This window comes from Carcharhinus amblyrhynchos, chromosome 6 (assembly GCF_965287045.1).
Source record: "Carcharhinus amblyrhynchos chromosome 6, sCarAmb.v2.hapA, whole genome shotgun sequence".
Classification (NCBI taxonomy): domain Eukaryota; kingdom Metazoa; phylum Chordata; class Chondrichthyes; order Carcharhiniformes; family Carcharhinidae; genus Carcharhinus; species Carcharhinus amblyrhynchos.
Genome location: NC_137329.1, coordinates 85,742,654 through 85,760,883, shown reverse-complemented (window position 1 = coordinate 85,760,883; position 18,230 = coordinate 85,742,654). Strand labels below are relative to the sequence as shown.

Sequence of the window (18,230 nt, the reverse complement as noted above, 5' to 3'; positions counted from 1 at the left end):
TGGCAATCAACGCTGACTGTCACTCCTGGCCCATTGGCTCCAAACCTCTGAATTCAGATTGTCTTACTTTGGGAGGTACCCCCCTCGTGATGCTCCACAGGACCATTCAGAAGTTCCGATGCACTGAGTATGCAATAATTGCTCGGATGTTTAGACAAAGGAGACAATTTGCCCACATCTGAAAGCCTGAGAGAGGTGTCTCAGACACCACCCACCCCCCGACACCCACCCCAGCTCAGTAATTTCTCAGTGGTTTTGGGACCTTTATACTCTTTCTCTGATATTTATGAAGAATATTATTGAGTCACAAATATAAATTTTAATCTACCTCTGTTCTATCAGGCTCGATGAAATAACGACCTAATTGCAAGCTTACGTCGGACTGGAAACACTGCATAAGGAAGCTGCAATGTTCTTAGCTTGTCTATGTGCAATTTAAGAATAGGAAACAGAATAACTACGACTCTTAAATCTCTTGGATTCTTAAATCAGCCTTGCAGGTGGAGGATGTGGTCAAGAAGGCATATGGTGTACTAGCCTTCATTAATCGAGGGATTGAATTTAGGAGTCGGGAGATAATGCTGCAACTTTATAACACCCTCGTCAGACCCCACTTGGAGTACTGTGCGAAGTTCTGGTCGCCTCACTACAAGGAGGATGTGGAGGCTATTGAAAGGGTGCAGAGGAGATTTACAAGGATGTTGCCTGGATTGGGTGGCATGCCTTACGAGGATAGGTTGAGGGAGCTACGTCTTTTCTCCCTGGAGAGAAAAAGGACGAGAGGTGACCTGATAGAGGTTTATAAGATGTTGAGAGGTATGAATAGGGTGGATTCTCAGAGACTATTTCCCAGGGCTGAAATGGTCACTACGAGAGGACACAAGTTTAAGGTGCTGGGGAGTAGGAATAGAGGACATGTCAGGGGTAAGTTTTCCACTCAGAGTGGTGAATGAGTGGAATCGGCTGCTGTTGGTGGTGCTGGAGGCGAACTTGCTGGGGTCTTTTAAGAGACTTCTGGATGAGTGCATGGGATTTAATGGGATTGAGGGTTATAGATAAGCCTGGTAGGTAGGGATATGATCAGCGCAACTTGTGGGCCGAAGGGCCTGTTTGTGCTCTAGTGTTCTATGTTCTACATTGGCTGTTTGAAGCTTCAAAATTAGAACATCTGTTTTCTCATTACAGATATAGTCAACTTGCAGTATTAACATTTCAACTTATGGTATGCAGATGTGTTACAGGAAACCTGACCATCTAAGACTAACAAATCATGACAAAAGTGTAAAAACAGTTGTAAACTCTCAATGTCACCGAAGTTCAACTGACTTAATCCCCATTACACACAGATGGAACCTTCTGTTCGAGCACTGACATTTTTGTGATATCTCCCGCCACTTAGACACACAACAGTACCATTTCATTCAATCTGTGCTATGCTCATTTTTAGATTTCATGAGGTACTTGCAGCACTCCAGTGAATAGGTTTTTAACTGCTTTTGAGGAAATAAAAGATTCATCTGACACACCACTAAAGCGATAAAGGACAGATCTGTTGCAGCATTAGAGTACGCAGTGTGAAAACGCATTGTGTTCACTGCAGAATTAAGAAGTTCTAATACACTCAGCTAATGTTTTCCCTAAACCAAATTGGATAGACTTCACTCCACAATCAGCAGATCTACGAGTGCCATAAACATATTGGAATGTTGCTTCACTCTTTACGAGTCATCAACACAGGACCAAATTTGGCATGTGGACTCAGTTCCATTCAACCTCTCCCTCCACAACAGCACATCTCCATGTTGGCACAGTGAGTAGCACTGCTGCCTCATGAGTGCCAGGGATCCAGGTTCAAATCCTGGCTTGGATCACTGTCTGTGCAGAGAGGAGAAAGTGGGTTCCCGGACCTGTGTCCTTTGTTTGAACAGAGGGGAGTACAATAGGATGAGAGAGGAATTGGCGAATGTTGATTGGGGGAAGCGCATTGGAAGGTAGGTCTGCTGAGGAACAGTGGAGGATCTTTAAGGAGATCTTTCTTGGTGCTCAGCAGAAATTTATTCCGATGGTTAAAAAGGATCGTAGGAGGAGAGATAATCAGCCGTGGATAACGAAGGAGGTAAAGGAAAGTATTAAATTAAAAGCGGATGTGTTTAGAGTAGCTAAGAGTAGTGGGCGAGAAGAGGATTGGGAGAAGTTTAAGTATCAACAAAGTATGACGAAGAAGTTGATAAAGAAGGGTAGGATAAACCATGAAGCTGGGCTAGCGCTTAATATAAAAAAGGATAGTAAGAGTTTTTATAAATATATAAAAAGGAAGAGGCTGACTAGGGTGAACGTTGGACCCTTAGAGGATGAGAGGGGGGACTCAGTGGTAGGGGATGGGGAAATGGCTGAGGCCTTGAATAACTTTTTTGTTTCAGTCTTCACAGAGGAGGACGTGAATAGTTTGCCGGGTGTTAGCGATGAAAAGATGGTAGGAGTGGAGGGCCTGAATGACATTATTGTTACTAGAGAGGCAGTGCTCGACAGACTGGAGGGACTGATTGTGGACAAGTCCCCAGGACCGGATGGAATGCATCCAAGGGTTCTGAAAGAAATGGCGGAGGTGATAGGGGATGCCTTGATGATTATTTTCCAAACATCGCTGGATTCCGGGGAAGTGCCAGAAGATTGGAAAATGGTAACGTTACACCGTTGTTTAAGAAGGGTGGCAGGCAAAAGGCAGGGAATTATAGGCTGGTTAGTTTAACGTCTGTTGTAGGTAAAATGTTAGAATCTGTGATCAAGGAGAAAATAGCGAGGCATCTTGAGGAGAATTGTTTGATAGAGCAGGCGCAGCACGGTTTCGTTAAGGGGAAGTCGTGTCTGACAAATTTATTGGAGTTCTATGAGGATGTGTCTAGGGCGGTGGATAGAGGAGAGCCGGTAGATGTGGTGTTTCTTGATTTTCAGAAGGCGTTTGATAAGGTGCCGCACAAGAGGTTATTACAGAAGGTTAGGGGGCATGGAGTTGGGGGTCGGGTGTTAGCGTGGATAGGGGATTGGCTGTCAAATAGGAGGCAGAGAGTGGGTGTCAATGGGTGCTATTCGGATTGGCGGTTGGTGACTAGTGGAATGCCCCAGGGGTCGGTGCTGGGGCCTCAGCTATTTACCATTTATATAGATGATCTGGAGGAGGGAACCGAGTGTATGGTGTCAAAATTTGCTGATGACACCAAGATTGGTGGAACGGCAAATTGTGCGGAGGGTGTGGAAAGTCTGCAGAAGGATGTAGGTAGGCTGGGCCAATGGGCCAGGAAATGGCAAATGGAATTTAATGTTGGCAAGTGTGAAGTTGTCCACTTTGGTAGGAATAATGGTAGGAAGGACATGGCGGAAAACTGCAGCATGCAACGGTGCAGAGGGACCTCGGGGTCCTTGTGCATGAGTCGCAAAAACCCAGCCTGCAGGTGGTCAGGAAGGCTAATGGGATGCTGGCCTTCATAGCAAGGGGGATTGAATATAAAAGTAGGAGGTCTTGCTGCAACTGTACAGGGAACTGGTGAGGCCGCAGCTGGAGTACTGTGTGCAGTTTTGGTCGCCGTACTTACGCAAGGATATTTTGGCCTTGGAGGGAGTGCAGGGGAGGTTTACTAGGCTGATACCGGAGTTGAGGGGGTTGAACTGAGGAGAGGCTGAATAAACTAGGCTTGCACTCGTTAGAGTTTAGAAGAATGAGGGGAGATCTCATTGAGACGTATAAGATGATGAATGGGATGGATAGGATAGAGGTGGAGAGGCTCTTCCTGCTCAGAGAGGACAGTAGGACTAGAGGGCACAGCCGCAAGATAAAGGGGGGGCGGTTTAGAACGGAGTTGAGGAGGAACTTCTTCACTCAAAGGGTGGTGAATCTCTGGAATTCTCTGCCCGTTGAAGTGGTGGGGGCTGCCTCGTTAAATATATTTAAGACGCGGGTTGATAGGTTTTTGATAGGCAAAGGGATTAAGGGTTATGGGGAGAGGGCGGGAAAGTGGAACTGAGCCACGACAGATCAGCCATGATCTTATTGAATGGCGGGGCAGGCTCAAAGGGCTAGATGGCCTGCTCCTGCTCCTATTTCTTATGTTCTTATTGCATGTCCTCCTCGTGTTTGTGTGGGTTTCCATTGGGTGCTCCTGTTTCCTCCCACAGTCTGAAAAACTGGTTAGGTGCAGTTGCCATATAAAATTCTCCCTGTGTTCCTGAAGAGGCGGTGGAGTGTGGCAAATAAGGGATTTTCACAGTAATTTCATTACATGTTAATGTAAGCCTACTTGTGACACTAATAAATAAATTTCAAACTCAAACTTTTCCCATCCCTTGCCATGTAACATGATATAGTACAGATAACTGTTGTTTACCCCCAAGTCTATATCAACTACCACCGTTCTATCAAACTCTTGCACTTCAACATGGTAATTTGACAGCATTCACCTCTGACTCAAATTCTGTACGTACCTCTTCAGATTCTTCTTCCTGATCCCAATTCCGGTCAGTTAGTTCCTTGTCTGCAGTCCTCTTTGCCATTATGTTGTTACTGAAACAATTAGCAGAATTGTTATGATTGCATTAAAATCAAAATAAACAAAACTATATTATGTTATGCTTTGAATGTCAAGAACAAAAAAAGAGTCTAAAATTTGGTCAATTGAAATATAATTTCCAAACTGTAACTTTAATAGAAATTCGCTTTGATTTGATGTCAGAAGGTTGCAAAGTTCATGCACATTATCTACTATCCCTTTAATGCAGTTCTGAGGAAGTACTACACCGATAGGAAAAAAAAAGGGTGGCATTTTCCCATCCCGCCTGCCATGGGAATCGTAGCGAGTGGAGGGGAAAACCATGCAAAGGTCCATTAACTTAGGACAAGATTTTCTGGTTTTGGGGCGAGTGCAGCGGGAACATCTCACCCAAGGTGTTTCAGGTGAGCCATCAAGCCGAAACCTGGTCTTCCATCTCACACCAGCATTACAATTACACTGACACTATTCAAAGAACAGGGGTGATTCCCTGATCAATAATCATCCCACAACTGAAATAACCAAGAAAAGTTTTCATTGAGGATGGCACAGCAGTTAAATTTTTAAAAGTTTATTAGTGTCACAGTTAGGTTTACATTAACACTGCAATGAAGTTACTGAGAAAACCCCCAGTTGTCACATTTCGGTGCCTGTTCAGGTACACTGAAGAAGAATTTAGCATGGCCAATGCACCTAATCAGCACGTCTTCCACACTTTGGAAGAAAACTGAAGCACCCTGAGGAAACACACACAGCCATGGGAAGAACGTGCAGACTCCGCACAGACAGTGACCTAAATCAGGAATCAAGCCTGGGTCCATTGATGGAATGTGTCACAGGTTAAAAGCAGCAAGACAGGCAAGTGTATCAGGACATCAGGAAAAGGGAGGAATAGGGGAAGGAGGACTGCCTCCTGTGCATGAAAATACTACGTAACAAATATATTACTTTTGAACTACAGTTGCTTATGTAAGAAAACAGCAGCAAATTTGCAAATAGCAAGATCCCATACAAGACAAGTAAGAAATGATTAGACAGACAGTCAGTTTAGTGATGTTGGTTGGTGTAGAAATGTTGACCAGGACACTGGCAGAACATACTGTTCTTCTAGTCACGCCAACAAATTTTTTACATTTGCAAGCAGACAAACTGACAAATTGACTGAGCATCCTCAAGATAGCAGGGTGATTCTCCCATCCTGCTGCGCTGCTTTTTTAGTGGGCAAGAAGCTTCTAGCGTCAGCCAGAGCACATGATCCTACTGGCCATCTGGATCTCCGAGCGTTTTCCAGCACTGGATTTCTGGTGGCCAGCTCTGCGCCGGAAATTGGCACAGAGCTATTATATATTCAGTGATTTTAATGTAATTTAAATATAATTAGCAGGCCCAGGACAGAATTCTCTGGGCTCACTTGTTGTTCCCCATCCCTGCCTGGAGTGGGAAATCAAGGTGGGCTGGCCAGCTGTGCTGCTGGCCTCTCCAGCGGGAATAGGTCTCGCCCTCTGATTTCTGGAATGAATCACGCTACTGCTCTCTGCAGTACAGTGTGGAAAATTCATTTTTAAACTCCTGCTGATAAAAAGCATGGTTTACTCCAGCTGTCACACAAATTTGACATGTAGTTTTATTTTAGGAGAATCGTATAATACTTGTTCTATTTTACAAATGCAAGCAATGATTCTAAACTCAAATCCGTAGTGGGACTCCAACCTAAAACTAAACAAAGTTGTGAGACAGAGGCAACATTTAAGCAGAATTAGTCTTCACTCCATTGGTGCAGACTCCGACATGAATAATCAAAGAGAGTCCATTCAAAACTGTGCTGCCCTTGTTTTAACTCACACCTTGCTCCATTCACCCATCACACTATGTTCAGTAACTTAGATTTGTCAACAGTTATTTGACTTGTCACATGTATTAGCATACTGTGAAAAATATTGTTTCTTGCGGGCTATATAGAAAAAGCATACTGTTCATAGAAAAGGAAACAAGAGAGTGCAGAATGTAGTGTTACAGTCATAGCTAGGGTGTAAAAAAAATCAACTTAATGCACAATAGGTCCATTCAAAAGTCTGACAGCAGCAGGAAAGAGGCTGTTCTTGAGTCAGTTGGGACGTGACTTCAGACATTTGTATCATTTTTCTTGACGGAAGGTGGTGGAAGAGAGCATGTCTGGGATGCTTGGGGTCCTTAATTATGCAGGCTGCTTTGCTAAGGAAGCAGGAAAGGTAGACAAAGTCAATGGTGGGAGGCTGGTTGCAAGATGGATTGGGCTACATTCATGACCTTTTGTACCAGCTGAGCAATACCTTGATTTCAAAATTCCCATGCTTTGTTCTTAAATCCTACCACAGTCTCACCAACAGTCCCACAACCTTCCAAAATACCAGATCTCCTCCACTGAGCATCATTGACATTAATCTTTCCAACTCGTCTTGAGCTCCAGAATTCCCTTTGCACCTCGCCATGTCTCTTTCCTCTCCTTTGTGTCCATTATTGGCTCAACTTCAAATTTTGTTCAATAAAATACTTTGGAAAATTACTTTGAAGATGCTATATAAAAAACAAGTACTATTGGTGTTTCACCTGAACAAGGTACTTAAGGATAACTGGCATCATTCTTGAACACTTGTGTGAAAAGGAGAAACATTACCAAAAGACAAGACTGTCCAAAGAGATTTGACATATGATGCTTACAAGAGATCTTCATCCCCCCCAATGTTGTTTGGATTTTAATTCTGATCCCAAATGCAAAGTAATCTAAACATTGTGCCAAACAATTCCCCCAAAAGGACTACTGTGGAAGCACAAATAGTATCTGTATTCCACACGTAATTTGACCTAATGAGAAATTACTTACTGCAAACTCCATATTAGAAAAAGACGCACCATATTTGAAAAAGACCGACCATATTTGAGTCAGGAAGTTATAAATCCCACACAAGTTACAAGAAAATGAACTAATAATGTGGAGGACCCAATCTAAAGGACAAAAGAAGAAATAATATCACTTACCTTGTTTAATTCCCCATATTCCAGGTGGGCCTTCACATACGTTTGAATCAGAAATAAAGAACTATAAGAATTAAATAAACTTCATTCTGTTAATTACCTCCTCTCAAGTAGGGTTCCAACTCCATCAATGAAGTTCTCATCTTCTGCCCAGAGACTGCCCAGGAAAATACACAATGGAAGTTGCCCAAATGCTTATCATTTATGTGGGAATTGGTCCCTTGCACCAGTTTGGAGGGGGATCATAAGCAATAAGTTATCAATGGTTGGTATTGGTTAAATTTTGAGTTCACATAACTTTATAATCACTCAAGCTTTGCTCTTGCAATTTATGACATCACTCACACCCTTAGATTGTTGCCTCATAATCATTTGATAAGCATTTTCTCCCCGGACACATTTTTCTGCAATAATTCAAGGTGGCATGGCGCCAGGGACTAGGTTCAATTCCGGCCTTGGTCACTATCTGTGTGGAGTTTGCACTTTCCCCGTGTCTGCATGGGTTTCCTCTGGAAGTTCCAGTTTCCACCCACAGTTCAAAGATCTGTAGATTAGATTGACTGGCCATGCTAAATTCACCCTAGTGTCAGGGGATTAGCAGGGTAAATGTGTGGGGTTACAGGAATATGGCCCCGGTGGGACTGCGGTGAGTAGTACAGGCTCGATGGGCAGAATGGCCTCCTTCTGTACTAGAGGAACTCCAAAAAATAATTTGCACAAATTCAGGTAAGAGATCTCTGCACATTTTGTTTAGAAACCACAAATAATGACACTACGTGCTTTTCAACAATAAATTAATCAGAACCAGGAACTGCTGGTAAAGCACTAGCTTTGCTTGCATGTAGCCTGACACCATCTACTACCTTCAATAGTGCTGCCTTACAAACCATTGCTCGACGTGCATCATATTTGTTTTAATTAAAATGCGTCTGAATCGACAGCTTAAATTTGTTTCATCTTAACTACTTACCCAAAGCTGCATCACAAATGCTACCCAGAGAAAAGAAGTTTGAGAAGCATTCAATTTAAACTTATGTTCAATACTAAGTGAAATAATAAAACAAAACTCTATGGAAGATAATCAATCCAGTTCATTGTATCTATGACAGCTGAGAAGACCTAATCCAATCTAATCTCACTTTCCAGCTCTTGGTCCTTCACCATGTACCTCTAGTACTTTTTATATCCGATGAACTCTTCCAAGCACTGGGCTCCAAATCCCCAAATTCTTCAAAATCTAACTTCCCCTGGTTGTTGACTCCTCTATAAACAGAAACAAAGCTTTCACATTCATGCTAGCTATCTAACCCCCTCAACATTAATCAATTTGCTAAACATACTGCATGAATGTATTTACGATGTCAGGCAGACATTCAAGACAGGAGGCCTTAATGTTGTTTAATCTATTTGTCATTCTCTTTGCTTCTTCCGTCTATTGTCAAGGTTAGAACAAAATTTACATCCGAGAATCAGAGTAGCTGCAGCACAAAAGGTGACCATTCAGTCCATCAAATCTATGCCTTCTCTCTGCAAGAACTATACAGCTAGTATCATTCATCCATCCTTTCTCTGTAACCTTTATTGTTATATCATTTTCAAATACTCATTCAGTTTCCTTCTGAAAACTTCAACTGAATCTACTTCCACCACCACCCTCTCAGGCAGTGCACTGCAGATCCTAATCAATGAATGCTCTATTTTTTCCCCTCATGTTGCCTTTTTTTCAATCACCTCAAATTTGTACCCTCTGATTCTCAACACCACTATCAAAAGGAACAATTTCTATCTGCTCTCGTCTAGCTAATCTGGTGAACTGGTGCTGCAACAATAATCTGTCCCTCAACATCAACGAAACAAACGAGATTGTCATTGACTTCAGGAAGCGTACTGGAGAACATGCTCCTGTCCACATCAATGGGGACGAAGTAGAAAGGGTCGAGAGCTTCAAGTTTTTAGATGTCCAATCATCTAGATGACAATCTCCTTCGTTTTGCTGATGTTGAGGGAGAGATTATTGTTGCTGCAGCTGTTCACCAAATTAGCTCCTGTTTATAGAGAAGTCAACAACCTTGTCCTGATTCCCCCATGCTGACATTATAGTTAAGAAAGCCCACCAATGCCTCTACTTTCTCAGAAGACTAAGGAAATTTGGCACTTCAGCTACGACTTTCACCAACTTTTACAGATGCACCAAAGGAAACATTCTTTCCTGTTATATCACAGCTTGGTATGGCTCCTGCTCTGCCCAGGACTGCAAGAAACTACACAAGGTTATGAATGTGGCCCAAATCCATCACGCAAACCAGCCTCCCATCCACTGACTCTGTCTACACTTCCCGTTGCCTTGGCAAAGCAGCCAACATAATTAAGGACTCCACGCACCTCAGACATTCTCTCTTCCACCTTCTTTCATTGGCAAAAACTTACAAACGTCTGACGTCATATACCAACTGACTCAAGAACAGCTTCTTCCTTGCTGCTGTCAGACTTTTGAATGGGCTTACCTTGCATTAAGCTGATCTTTCTCTACTCCTTAGCTATGACTATAACACTACATTCTGCACTCTCGTTTCCTTCTGTATGAACATTATGCTTTGTCTGTATAGCACGCAAGAAACAATACTTTTCACTGTATGTTAATACATGTGACAAATAAATCAAATACTATGTCCAGAACCCTCAATTTTGAACACTATCAAATCACCTCTCAACCTTCTCTTCTTAAAGGAAACCAATGCCTGCTTTGTCACTAAGTCCCTTACCCACACACACTGTTTTTTTCTGCACCCTCTCGAAAGCTTCCATTACCCCTCTGAAAGCGTGGTGCGAAAAACTGTACACAACGTTCCAGTTGCTTACTGTACCTCCGTGTCTCAAAGTTCCACAATCTCTCTCTGTTTAAATACTGTGCTGCTTTTCTAGACTTTCTGGCAAAGCAGTCAAATTCACATTTTCACTCACTCACTTCAACCTCCCTCAATCACTTTGCAGACTCAGAACTTAATTTCACACCTATTTCCACCCTCCCCCCTCAGCAAATTTAACCACATATTCAGTTCCTTCATCAAGTTATTGATATAAATTGTAATCAGTTGAGGCCTCAGCACTGATCCCTTCAGCACTTGTTACATCTTACCAATCTGAAAACCATATTTAGCTAACCAATCCTCTATCCATGCTAGTATGTTACCTTCTACACCAGGAGCTCTGATTATGCTCAGTAACCTTTGATGTGGCACCTTGTCAAATGCTTTTTAAAAATTTAAGTACAGCACATCCAGAGGTTCTCTTTGATACGGATTGGAGGTTTTTGAGGAAGTAACAAATAATTAGTTACGATTTCCCATTGACAAAATCACATCGACTGTCTGCCTGATTACACAGATTTTCTACATGCCCATTTGCTCTATCCTTGTTAAAAATAGATTCCTTCCTTTCTTGAACACAGGAGTTGAATTCACTATTTTTCAATCTGATGTTACCTTTCCAGAATCTAGGGAAGTTAGGAAAATTAAAACCAATGCATCATTATTTCTGCAGCCACTTCTTTTAAGACTCTTGGACAAAGTCCATTAGGAACTCAGGATTTGTCAGCTTTTTGTTTAAATAATTTTCTGTTACAATTAACAGGGAAAGATACAAGTCACTCTCTCCCTTTCACCTCATAATTAACCTTTGACGGGGTGTTATTTGCTTTGTCTACAATGGATGCAAAATATCCATTCCGTTCACCTGCCATTTCTTTATTTTCCATTATTAATTCCTCATTCTACTCTCTAGAGGACCAACGTTCACATTAAGAAAAAAAGTAAATACCAGTAGAAACTCTTGCTATCTGGTTTTATATTTCTAGATAGCATTCTCTCCTACTCAAAATTTCCCCTTTCTTATTAACCTTTTAGTCACTCTTCGCTGTTATCATCTATCCAATCTTCTGACCAGTCACCTTGTGGTACTATAGGCTTCTTTCAATTTAACTTCCTTCTCCAGAGTCTCTCCCTGCAATTAACTTTACTGAGTAAACTGAAATATCTGTTTAAAAAATGTCTATCACCGCATTGCTACTGATCTATCCCTTACCAAACTTTCAAGTTCACTTTAACCAACTTGGTCTTCATGCTCTCATAACTGCCCTTATTTAGTTTAAAACACTAGCTTTAGATCCACAAACATATTATGATCACTGCTACATAGGTACACCTTCAATATGAGGTCATTAATTTATAGGGTCTCATTACACATTACCTGATTTAGTATAGCCTGCACCTTGGTCAGCTCTGGAACCTGCTGCTCTAAGAAACTCTGGAAAACACTTGAGAACTAATTTTCCAGGCTACCTTTGGACAAATTAGATTAGTAATCTAGATTGAAATCACCTATGATTATCACTGCACCTTTCCCACAAACTTGCATCATTTATTCCTGTACACCCCATCTTACACTGTGAGGCCTATAAATCATAAAAACTAGGAGCATTCAATAAGATCATGGCTGATCTTTTCATGGGCTCAGCTCCACTTACCTACCCGTTCATCATAACTGTTAATAAGCCTGTCTATCCTTGCCTTGAAAGCATTCAACAAGGTAGCCTCAACGGCAGGGAATTCCACAGATTCACAACTCTTTGGATGAAGAAGTTCCTCCTCAACTCAGTCCTAAATCTGCTCCCCCTTATTTTGAGGTTATGCCCCCTGGTTCTGGTTTCACCCGCTAGTGGAAACAACCTCCCCATTTCTGTTCCCCCTCCTCATTCTTCTAAATTTCAATGAGTATAGTTTCAGTCTACTCAGTCTCTCCTCATAAGCCAACTCTCTCAACTCCAAGTGACTTCTTATCTTTACTATTTCTCATATCTATCCAAGCTGATTCTACATCCTCATCTCAGAACTATGGTCATGTCTCTTCATGGTACAAATGTCATCCTTAATTAACAGGACTACACACATCTTTTCCTAGTTTTCTCCTTAAACCATATGCACCCTTAAACATTCAAGTCCTTGTCTTGGTAATGTTGCATTATGTCTCTAATGGCTTTCAGTTCATATATATTTATTTTTATTTGCGCTGATAATTCATCTGTTTTGTTACAAATGATAGATGTACTCAGGGGGCGGGGGTCTAGTTGACCTGTTACTACATTTGTAATCTCCAGCCTCATCTGCTGGTGCACACTTATGTTTGTACACTTTGTCCATTCCTGTCACACGCTAATCATTTACTTTATCAGATCTTGCTCTCGCCTTCTTTGTTAATCTATCACAACTTCCTAAACTTGATCCCTCGCCCTCCCTCCTATCCTACTTAATAGATTGGCCAGAATACTGGGAATAACCTTTGCTCCCGCACCCTCTTTAGAACTTTTATTTTATATTGTCTCTTTGTATTCTTCCCACAAAGGTGTATCACTTCATATTTCTCTGCAATCGATTTCATCTACCACCAATCCACCCATTCCACCAGTTTATGTACTCTTGAAGTCTATCACTACCCTTCTCCCTGCTCACAATACTTCCAAGACGTTGAAAATTGTGTGCAGTACTCTCAGGTTTAACATCACTAATATACATTAAGAAAGGCAATAGTGCTCATACTGAGCATCTGGCAAACATTCCTATATACCTTCCCTCAGTTTAAAAGGTAAGCCATGAAAATGCAAATTTTAAGGGGGAAAACTGACTCAAGCAACATGGCTTTTGTTATATTTCCAAATAGAGAGCCATTTGGATACCTCTTACAAAACCTTAACTACAATCGTTGCAACAAAAACATGCCATTCCTGTTCATGCATTAAAAATCCCAAATTAAAATGACATGAATAGACGCATTCTACACATGAACCACAAGAATTCAAACAGCAAACTGACTGCAATTCTTTCCTTCACTGAACACAGTTCCAGCAGGAATCAAAGAATGAAAACCATGCTAATCCTAAACTAGTCCATTTAAGGAATTCCTAAGGACTCAGAACCTTTTACCCTAGCTAAGACCAACTAACTGGTCTTACCCTACAGATGATAAAAAGTGATGTTGCAATAGTTATCCTGCTCAGTACAAATGGAACTGCAGGTTCAGACATTTGGTGTATGTGCTTGGCTGAGGAGCCAGGGTGTGAACCTACCATCTGTGGGATTATGACTGAAGCCTCCAAGTCAGAATCTCACCTAAAAGTAACGTTATGGGATAAAAAGGAAACTCAAACACTGGATAGAACCTTGGTTAAATAAGAGTCATCAACATGTTGATGCTGATGGAGGAAAAGTCAAATTCAGTCAGGGAATGCCCTTGGTCCTCCGATGTTCCTGCTGTACATAGATTACACTGGGGATAGTCTGACCTCTGGTACTGGGAAAGATTCCCTTTCCAGCTGATTGCCTGCTGTACCAACCCATTTGTTGGCAGGGAGACCAAGAACTACAGAATGACTTGGTTATATTGAGAGAATGGTCCCGTTGATGGAAAATTACATTCAATTGATCAAAATACCACACCGCGCAACCAGGATCTCCACACATTCAGCTTGATAGGAGTAAACCTTACATCCATCAAGCAGGTGTCTCCTATAAATGATATTGCAGCTCATAAGCTACGTGCTGTAAATAATGCAAGCGAAGTTATTGGATTTGTAAGGAGAAATCTAAACAGTTGCAATATAACAGAATCAATGCTGCTACATACAAGGTCTTGGTATATCCCAAATTGGATAATGCAGCACTAGTCTGGGACTCAAACAAGCCCATCTTGTAAGCAAAGTGGAAATAGGTCAAAGACATGCAACGTGTTTCAGCTTCAATGACTACTTGAACACCCAGAGTTATGGTCGATGTTGAACTGGAGTGGCTCACACTGCAAAAAAGAGTAAGCTATACTGCTCAACAAAGCAGTTGACCATGGTGTTGCTACTGTATCCCACAATACATGAAACAAGCAGTCCATAGAATAGAATCCCACAGAATCCTTATAAAGAGGACATTCAGCCCAGCCAGTGTGCATCAACTCTCCAAAACAACATCTTACCCAGGATCACAGATCTGCCCTATCCCTGTAATCCTGCATATTTTGAGATGCCGGCATTGGACTGGGTAAACACAGTAAGAAGTCTCACCCCGAAAGCTAATGGCATTTGCTACCAAATAAACCTGTTGAAATTTAACCTGGTGTTGTGAGACTTACCATCCTGCATATTTTAATGGTTAATCCACTTAATTTATGCATCTTTGGACTGTAGGAGGAAACCAAAGCACCCAGAGGAAACCCACACAAGGAGAACGTGCAAACCCCTAAGGCCAGAATTGAACCCAGATTTCTGGCTATGAGGCAGCAATGCTAACCATTGTGCCACCAGTTGCAGGAGGGAAAACAAATGTTTTGAGCCTCTCCAATGTTGCACACAAGCCCGTGATCAGTTTCAGAAAAACACCATTATTGTCAGCTACAACATTGGCATCTACCTGACAATGTGAAAAATTGTCCATACACGTATTACCCAGAAAAGGGAGGAATCCAATCAATTACTGTCACTCAACTCCAGACTGTGTTACAGCCAAGAGATGAGAGAGTGGCTGCCTTTGACAACAATACAGCATCTGATCAAGTGTGGCATCAAGGAGCCCTAGCAAAACTGAAGACAATGGAATCCAGGAGGAAACTCGCCACTGGGTAGATTCATACTTAACAGAAAGATCGCCATGATTCTTGGCACCAACTAACTCAGTTCCAGGACCTGTCTGCAGGAATTCAACAGCATAATTTCCTCAGCCTAACTATCTTCAGTCGTTTCCTCATGATTGTACAGTGTGCAGTATTTTCGGTGAGACACTGAACGAGTTTGTGTCCGCAAGCAGCAAAACCTGGCCAGCATTCAGGCTTGGCTGATAAATTGCACATAACATTTATACCCCACAAGTGTGAGAAATGACCACCTTCAACAAGAGAGAATCTAACTATCTCCCCTTGACATTCAAAGGCATTCCTATCACTGAATGCCCCTCTAACACCTTGAGGGCTACCACTGATCAGAAACTGAACTGGACCAGCCATAAAAATACTGCAGTGGTAAAAACAGGTGAGCAGATGGGAATTCTGCAGATAGTAACACACCTCCGGACTCCCTAAAGCCTTTCCACTATCTACAAGACAAGTCAGGAGTGTGATGGAACACTCTCCAGTTGTCTGCGTAAGTATGGCTCCAACAATACTCAAAAAGCTCTGCACTATGCATGAAAAACCAGCCTCCTTGATTAGCACGCCATCTACCAACTTAAACACTTACTCACTACAATTCTGTCTCAGTGACAGCAATGTGTACAATGGACAAGATGCACTGCAGGAATTCACCAAACCTCCTTCTACAGCACCTCTAGTACCTAGAAGAGCAAGGGCAATGGATGAATGGAATCCCACCTGAAAGTTGTCCTGTTCTTCCGCTCACTGCCACAAGTTACACAGCATCCTGACTTCGATCCATGCCATTGTTCCTTCATTATTGCAGGGTCAAAACCCTGCAACTCCCACCCTAGAAACACTGGGATGCTGAAATCTCATTAAAGAATGAAACAGACTGAAATATTGCCCCCTCCCCCCACCGAAATAACTAATCAAGCCACTTCACAGGCATTTAAATTATGCATGGAAATGGGAACAAGAACAAATAACCTAGGACAAGTGCACAGCATGGAACTCGCATCATCTCTACAACGTTGCCACACTGTTTTCAGGATACTGCTCTGATATTGCGAATTCACCACAGATCCAAGACCAAACTTGCAAACTTCATGCTTTGCATACTCTAATCTATAAACTCTATGATGCATTAGTAAAGAGTCGTTGGAAGTTCCTATGGTTTTATCTAAACTTACCATGGTACACATTGTGTGGCAGTTGGGGGATTGGTAATGAACTTTCCCTCTTCCAACCACTCCATACTGCTAACCTGGTTACTTCACTGCAGCATACTTCCTCCCCTCCAACCACTCCAGACTGTTAATCTGGTTACTTTACTAGAGTATACCTTGACACAGAAAATCGTTTCCTTTACCAGCATGATGAATTTTAACCTAGACAACATTTTTAAAAAGATATAAAGCCTCTCTTAATTAAAAACAATTAATAATGATGGTCTTTCTTGGCTGTGACAGCGCATCCCAGGGAACAGGGGCAGCACAATGGCCCAGTGGTTAGCACTACTGCCTCAGCACCAGGTACCCAGGTTCAATTACCAGCTTGGGTCACCATCTGTGTGGAGTTTGCACATTTCGCCCTTGTCTGTGTGGGTTTTCTTCAGGTGCTCCGGTATCCTCCCATAGTCCAAAGGTGTGCGGGTTAGGTTAACTGGCTATGCTAAATTGCCCCTTAGCTTCCCGGGTTGAGTAGGTTAGAGGGATTAGTTGGTAATATATGGGAATGGGGCCTGCGTGGGATTGTGGTCGGTGCACACTCGATGGGCCGAATGGCTTCTTTCTGCACTTGAGGGTTTCTATGGTTTCATAGTCCGAAAAAACGTGCTGGTTAGGTGCATTGACCATGCTAAATTTTTCCTCGATGTATCCAAACAGGCGCCCGAGTGGGGCAACCATGGGACTTTCACAGTATCTTCACTGCAGTATTAATGTAAGCCTACTTGTGACATTAATAAATAAACTTAACACCTCTCTCTCCATCCTCTGAACTGGCGCGTGTGACCAGCGCGGAGTGCGCAACCTAACCTGGTGCCAGCCGCCGGCTGTGATTGACAAGGGGGCTGACCCATCAGAAAGCGTCCCGGAGCCGCCGGCCCGCATTGGGGGCGGGCCCAGGAGCAGCATGTTTGCTGGACGTGCCATAAGATGAATGTGCGTTTTACGGAAAGGCAGCACCCAGCTGGTTAGGAAATACTGTCAGCGCGATGGTTTCACACCATTCAGCGGTTTACTCCGTTTTACATTCCTGGGAGGGAGCCAAACGCTGGGGAGGAGAGAGGGAGGGAAAATAAATCAGAGGCGTGCAGCCGATCAGTTCCTCAGAGCCCAGGCCTCACTGAAATGCTGTTGGCCCTTTTTATTTTAAACATTACTCCTCCCGGGCAACATCTACATCCGTAAAACGATCAGATATCAAATACAAACCTGCTCCCGTCCCTAAAATAAGTGTATTTCGACCGATATCTCCGCCCCGTTTCAGGAATATTACATCGGAGCGGCGCACACAAACGGTTTTCATTTGAATCTGAGAATTCTCGCCGCGAGCACAGGGTAAGACAGGAAAAAGCTCTGCTCACCTGCGGCACGCTGATTCCGTCTTTATCGATAAGTCAGGCGCTCAGCCCTCCCTGGTAAGGTGATATTGTTGATTTTATGAACCCCCGCCCCTGTTGAAGCCGTGAATACTGCTCCACGCTCCTTCCCTCAGTTCCCCTCTCACAGCTTCAGCGATGCTCCAGTTCCGCCATTTTGTGCCGGAAGGCGGGCCGCGTCGTGCGCATGCTCGGTCCGCTGGGCCAGCCGCAGCAGGGCTCAGGACATTAGTGCTGTTGCTGCTGCTGTCTCTCTAGCATCCTCCTGAGAACACTGCTGATGGGTGAGCAAGGGAAATGATCAACTGTGCAAACCACCGCACCTGCAATTTAAACAAAAAACCTCAAATAAAAGCTACCGAGAGCCACAAAACAGAAATTCAACATCTCTAAACCAAATTGTCAAGTGT

General features: G+C 42.8%; 1 protein-coding gene across 1 annotated transcript in view; it reads right to left on the bottom strand.

The window, feature by feature from the left end:
* The window catches only part of nup50 (nucleoporin 50), a 61,838-nt gene extending 43,859 nt beyond the window's left edge, over window positions 1-17,979 (bottom strand). The window contains exons 1-2 of the mRNA XM_080191682.1: window positions 17,806-17,979; window positions 4,477-4,555 (exon numbers count right to left, since the gene is read on the bottom strand). Of these exons, the coding sequence (XP_080047808.1) occupies window positions 4,477-4,545 (69 nt within the window). The 5' untranslated portion in view covers window positions 4,546-4,555; window positions 17,806-17,979. The remainder of the gene's footprint in view (window positions 1-4,476; window positions 4,556-17,805) is intronic.
* Window positions 17,980-18,230: the final 251 nt, after the last annotated feature.